This window comes from Lolium rigidum, chromosome 3 (assembly GCF_022539505.1).
Source record: "Lolium rigidum isolate FL_2022 chromosome 3, APGP_CSIRO_Lrig_0.1, whole genome shotgun sequence".
NCBI lineage: Eukaryota > Viridiplantae > Streptophyta > Magnoliopsida > Poales > Poaceae > Lolium > Lolium rigidum.
In genome coordinates, this window is record NC_061510.1 from 276,349,330 (window position 1) to 276,356,193 (window position 6,864).

Sequence of the window (6,864 nt, forward strand, 5' to 3'; positions counted from 1 at the left end):
CCTGGAGAAGATAAGTGAAGAATGGGTTCTCCATGTATTGTTACTTGATTTCCAATTGAATAGATGTTCTTATGTTATGGCAAAGAATACCATGTTATGATCTTTTATAAGATCAAGCATTTGATCATTGATTAAAGTGTTGTTGTGTTAGTTCCATTTGATCTAACCCCTTAGATCAAATCAACTCTACCCAAAACAGGTTTTAACAAAGGTCACACTGAGGTTTATAGCACTTGACTGGATGAGCTTCCTCAATTCCACCAAGGTCAAGTGAAACTTCAGTTACTGTGACAGTTTTACTTTAAAGCGCGAAAATTCCCCAGATTTTCTATGCATGAATGCAATGCACACATCTGTTTACTCTATTTTTGTAACCCCAATACCTGGGATATTACAGTTCCTCGCTGTCCTCCGGGAGTGCAGGGGCACACTGTTCGAGGGGCTTGACTCCCTGACCGACTGCTGCGGCGGCGACGGCACGACGGTGAGGGCCATCGTCGAGGCTTTCCCGCAGATCAAATGCACCGTGCTCGACCTTCCGCGCGTCATTGACATTGTGCCAGCCGATGGCGTGGTTAACTATGTTGCCGGTGACATGTTCAATCTCGTCCCACCTGCTCAAGCTGTGTTGGTCAAGGTAAAACGACTTGGCAAACTCAATCTCAAAAAAAAAAGACTTGGCAAACTCAGGCAAAATTTCCCATTTTAATTAGGAAAATGATCTGATTCCCCCGGGGGATCGCGTCCTCCCAACCACCGCACGCAGCGCAGGACGCGTGTCCTATGGACCCCACCTTATCGCTTCCCAGTCGATCGTCTTTCTTCCCCACGAGCCACGATCCGCGAGACAGAGGAGCGCTGCCCCAACCCCCAACTCCATGGGCGACCTTGCCCGAGGCGCCGTGCTTGCGCCGGACGCCGGTGCCTCTCCCCATCGCCGTCGCCCAACCACTGCACACCTCATCGCCGGTCCCCATGGATACCATGGCCGCACTCCCTAGATCTCGCCGCCGCGCTACCATATGCTCCCACTGTCATATACCTGCCGCCGGATGCTGGATTATACCTGTCGCCGGCCCGGCTCCAAGCTCGCGCGTGCCGGCCCGGCTCGTCGGACGCCGCCTCCCCCGACCTTCTCCTCCAGCAGCTGCTCTGCGCTCGTCGCCGGCCGCCTCCCGCAGCTCCCGCTCCCTCCTAAGGCTCCACGGCGTGCTGCCGTGCTTCACTTGCCCTGCGCGCGGCCGCCGCCTTCCCCGACCAAATCCTACTGCAGCTGCCGCCTCCCCCACGCGCGGTCGTCGGTTCCCCTGACTCCCGGCATGTGCAGCCCTCTGGGGTCGACCTCGCCCAAGGTTCTGGACATGGCTGGTGCTGCAAGGCGAGGCGGGGCTTGCTACAAGGGCGGCCGGGCTTTGCTACAACAGCCGGCCTGCCTTGCTACCGGTGGTGGGCGGAGCTGCTGAGAGCGGCGGGAGGCACTGGTACAAGGGAGGGATGTGCTACTAGTGGTTGTCACTAGTGCTACCGGCCCAAGGCGTCGATGCTACATGTGGTCGCCGCCGATGCTACCAGCGTCGATGCTACATGTCTAGATGAACGGAGTTGCTGCAATCTCAGACGGTGCTATTGTCGGCTGCAGGCGAGGTCTTAGTTGATGTCTTAGAAGATTTGCAATATATGAATAAAAAAAATTGCTACAATTTATTTGCGGTTTTGCTACATCTGCGTAATATGTTTGCTACGGGGTCTCCGACGAGGTCTCCGGCGAGATTCCGGCGAGCTCAGACTTTTTCTTTTATTTCATGGATGAACCGTTTTTTGCTACAATGTAGCAAAAGCGGGTTATTTTTTTGCTGCCGGGAGGTGTTTTTTTGCTACATTCAGTAAAACCAGATCTGACCGTCCAAGATGGCTGATCCGACGGCTGGCGACCCGGGGGCTGGGAAATCAGATCCCCCGGGGGACGCCCAGCAGTTTCCTTTTAATTACTACTAGCTTCAGCAATCAGCACTGAAGTTTCATGAAAATACTTCCATTTTATAGCTTGTTCTTCACCACTGGAGTGACGAGGACTGTGTCAAGATCCTGGCTCAGTGCAAGAAGACCGTTCCCTCCCGAGAAGAGGGAGGGAAAGTGATCGTCATCGACATAGTTGTAGATCCTTCTTCAGGATCAACACATGAAGCCGAGCTCCTGATGGACGTAGCCATGATGGTTTTGACCAATGGCCGACAGCGCGACGAGTCTGACTGGAGCGAGATTTTCACCAAAGCAGGATACAGTGGCTATAACATTGTACAGAAACTAGGAGCTCGCGGCGTCTTTGAGGTCTATCCATGAGGCAAGCATAAACATGCATTATCGTGTGATTTGTGTGGTCTAAAGGTGTGTTCGTAGGAAAATGAATAAGGGGCCGGCCGGATTGTGTTTCTTTGTAAAGTTGTGTTTTGACGATTGTACAAGGTGCTGATGAGGTGTTATACTTTGTTAATTACTTTGTTATCTGTAAGACTTCCATTTCGAGAAGTATGTATTAAAGCACACTGCGTGCTTCTCTGTTTTCATGTTCACGTTTCGTTTCGAACAACTTGAACACGATATTTGTCGATGCGGATATGCTCAATTCTCTTGTAACCGTCATTTTTGGATATATGTTGAGTTTGTGTTAAATATGTGTACATGTCGATGTTAGATGACTCTATGAGAGAACAGGATCAACATGTATCGTCGGTTAACATGCTACCATCTATAGTTCAAATCGGCCCAGGTTAACTTGTAGTGCAATTTCGTAACTGTGCATATATACTGATCAATGAAAACCATCGAGGCGTGCAATTGCAGGTCGATCTTATCCTCCTACATGGTATGAGATTAGATCGTTCCTTCGCATCTCTCCTCTTGAAACCCCTAGCCTGCTCCTTCTTTTACCATTACTCCGGAACTAGATCGCCGCAAAGGAGTCCGAGCTCAACCACTAGTAGAAAATGGGGCAACCATCTAAGCCTTTAGTACTGGTTCCCTTACGAACCGGTACTAAAGGGGTCATTTTTACCGGTTCGGGCGCTCAGGCGGGCGAGGAGCTTTGGTACCGGTTCGTTAGGGGCTTTCGTACCGGTTCATGTTAGGAACCGGTACAGGCGCTGGGTGGGGCTAGGGCTGGATCTTTGGTACCGGTTCATCTAAAGAACCGGTACTAAAGGGTGCCTCTATATGATCCCTGCCCCTCCCCCACCCGATCCTTTCTCATTTTTTCCTCTCTCTCTCACATTTCTAAAAATTTTGAACCTCTCACACTCCAACAAATCTTCTTTTTTTCTCCACCATTTTAACAAGATTAATGACATCCATCTATCCAAGGGTTAGCAATATCATCCTTTCTTCTGGCGTTCCTAATTTAGCTCATTTCTTTGCTAGTTTAACTTGTATTATTTTTCTAGTGCTAGAAAGGTGTTCGATGAAATGCCTAAGTTAGGGATTTTTTTATATGCAATTTGAGCTGAAATTATAGTATGTTTTGTAGGTTTCAGTATCATCCCCGTCCTCACCGCCGTCGATCTCCAGCGTCGTCCCCAAGCCGGCACCGTACCACCTCGGTGAGCCTCTTCTTTTTTATAAAAAAAACTTAGTTTTATGTGATGAACTTGAATATTAATTAAGTTGGTCACTCATATATCCATGATGTTGTGTAATTAATGATTTTTGATATACATATATAATGCAGATGAGTCGATAATGGATGTACAGTGACCGGTGCCATCCCGACTTCATTAATGGCATGCATTATTTTCTCAACGTGGCTGAGGCAAACAGGCGGTCGAATGGTTTTATCTATTGTCCATGTAGTTCCTGTAAGAATATGAAGGATTACTCTACCTCAAAGACCCTTCACGTCCACCTGCTGGAGAACGGTTTCATGCCCAGCTATAATTGTTGGACCAAGCATGGAGAAAGAGGGGTTATATTGGAAGACAACGAAGAAGAAGAACAGGATAGTGACAACTATCCTATGTTCACTGAAAACGGTGGTAGTAGATTGGGGGAAGACGAAGCTGAAGAAGAGCCCATTTTTTATGAGCCGATTTTTTATGACCCCGATGACGATTTGGGTCGGGTCATTCTTGATGCGAAGATAAACTGTGGAAGTGAAAAGGAGAGGTTGAAGTTGAAGAAAATGTTAGAGGATCACAACACACTGTTGTACCCAAATTGCGAAGATGGCCAGAAAAAGCCGGGTACCACGCTGGAATTGCTGCAATGGAAGGCAGCGAATGGTACTTCTGACAAGGGATTTGAAAAGTTGCTGAAAATAATAAAGAAGATGCTTCCAGGGGAGAACGTATTGCCCTCTAGTATGTACGAAGCAAAGAAGGTTGTCTGCCCTCTAGGATTAGAGGTGCAGAAGATACATGCATGCATCAATGACTGCATCCTCTACCGCAAGGAGTACGAGAATTTGAATACATACCCGGTATGTAGTGCATTGATGTATAAGATCAGACGAGATGACCCTGGCGATGTTGAGGGCGAGTCCACCCCCAGGAAGATGGTTCCTGCGAAGGTGATGTGGTATGCTCCTATAATACCACAGTTGAAACATTTGTTCTAAAACAAAGAGCATGCCAAGTTGTTGCGATGACACAAAGAGGACCGTAAGAAAGATGTGATGCTGAGACACCCCGCTGACGGGTCGCAGTGGTGAAAAATCGATAGAGAGTTCAAGACATTTTCAGATGACGCAAGGAACTTAAGATTTGGTCTAAGTATAGATGGCTTTAATCCTTTCGGGGAGCAGAGCTCTAGTCATAGCACTTGGCCAGTGACTCTATGTATCTATAACCTTCCTCCTTGGTTGTGCATGAAGCGGAAGTTTATTATGATGCCAGTGCTCATCCAAGGCCCGAGGCAACCCGGCAACGACATTGATGTGTACCTGAGGCCATTGGTTGAAGAACTTTTACAGTTGTGGCGTGAAGAAGGTGTACCTGTGTGGGATGAGCACGAACAAAAGGAATTTAACCTACGAGCGTTGTTGTTTGTAACCATCAATGATTGGCCTGCTCTTAGTAACATTTCAGGGCAGTCAAACAAGGGATAGAATGCACGCACACACTGTTTAGGTGAGACTAACAGTATATATTTGAGAAACAAGAATGTGTACCTGGGGCATCGTCGATTTCTTCCAAAACAACATCACGTAAGAAAGAGATGAAAGCATTTCAGAGGTGAGGCAGATAACCGAATGAAGCCTACCTGCCCTACTGGGGATGTTATATATGATATGGTCAAGGATTTAAAAGTGATCTTTGGAAAGGTTCCCGGCGGACAATTTGTTCCGCATGATGTTGACGGACACGTACCCATGTGGAAGAAGAAGTCTATATTTTGGGAGCTACCCTACTGGAAATTTCTAGAGATTCACTCTGCAATCGACGTGATGCACGTGACGAAAAATCTTTGCGTGAACCTACTAAAATTCTTGGGCGTGTATGGGAAGAAAAAAGATACACCGGATGCACGGCGGGACTAGCAAAGTATCCACGAAGGAAACAACCTGAATCCAGAGAAGTATCAAGGTCCTTCCAGCTACGCTCTTACCAAAGAAGAGAAGGAGATCTTTTTTGAAGTCCTGAGTAGCATCAAGGTCCCGTCTGGCTTCTCGTCGAATAGAAAGGGAATAATAAACATGTGAGAGAAAAAGTTTCAAAACCTAAAGTCTCATGACTGCCACGTGATTATGACACAATTACTTCCGGTTGCATTGAGGGGGCCTTTCGAGTACCAATTGTGAAGCTATGTGCGTTCCTCAATGCAATTTCTCAGAAGGTGATCAATCCACTAACTCTACAAAATTTACAGAAGGATGTGGTGCAATGTCTAGTCAGCTTCGAGTTGGTGTTCCCACCATCCTTCTTTAATATTATGACACATCTCCTAGTTCACTGATACGTCCAAAACGTATCCACTTTCCCGAACACTTTTGCTATTGTTTTGCCTCTAATTTGTGTATTTTGGATGCAACTAACACGGACTAACGCTGTTTTCAGCAGAACTGTTCCGGTGTCACGTTTTTGTGCAGAAATCCAACTTTCAGGAAAAACCTCGGAATTTTGACAAAAGGCCCTAATTTCCCAGAAAACTCACGGAGCCAGAAGGGCAAGTCAGGTGGAGGCCCGAGGGCCCCACACCCTAGGGCGGCGCGGCCCAGGAGGGGGGCGCGCGGCCCTAGCGTGTGGCCCCCTCGGCAGGCCTCCGACGCCCTCCTTCGGACTACTTATCGCCCTCGACCTAAAAACGCACGGGGAGAGGTCTAAGTCGCCAGAAACCCTCCAGAACGCCGCCACATCGCGAAACTCCGTCTCGGGAGCCAGAAGTCTCCGTTCTTGCACTCCGCCGGGACGGGGAATTGGAGGAGATCATCGCCGCCATCACCACCGACGCCTCTACATCAACCAGCCATGTTTCCCCCATCCATGTGTGAGTAATTCCCCCGCTGTAGGCTGAAGGGGATGGTAGGGATTGGATGAGAGTGGTCATGTAATAATGTAAGATTGTTAGGGCATAGTGCCTAGTGTCCGTAATTGGTACTTTGATGATATTGTTGCAACTTGTTATGCTTAATGCTTGTCACTAGGGCCCGAGTGCCATGATCTCAGATCTGAACATGTTATTGTTTCATCATGATATTCATTGTTTATGGCCTTACCTGCAAGTTGTATACACATGTCGCTGTCCGGAACCAATGGCCCCGAAGTGACAAATCGGGACAACCGGAGGGATGGTAGTGATGTGAGGATCACATGTGTTCACGGAGTGTTAATGCTTTGCTCCGGTACTCTATTAAAAGGAGTACCTTAATATCCAGTA

General features: G+C 47.9%; 1 protein-coding gene across 1 annotated transcript in view; it reads left to right on the top strand.

Annotated features, from left to right (window-relative positions):
- LOC124699542 (probable O-methyltransferase 2) overlaps window positions 1-2,340 on the top strand; it is a 68,015-nt gene extending 65,675 nt beyond the window's left edge. Inside the window, exons 3-4 of the mRNA XM_047231831.1 lie at window positions 503-637; window positions 2,044-2,340. Coding sequence (XP_047087787.1) covers window positions 503-637; window positions 2,044-2,340 — 432 coding nt within the window. The remainder of the gene's footprint in view (window positions 1-502; window positions 638-2,043) is intronic.
- Window positions 2,341-6,864: the final 4,524 nt, after the last annotated feature.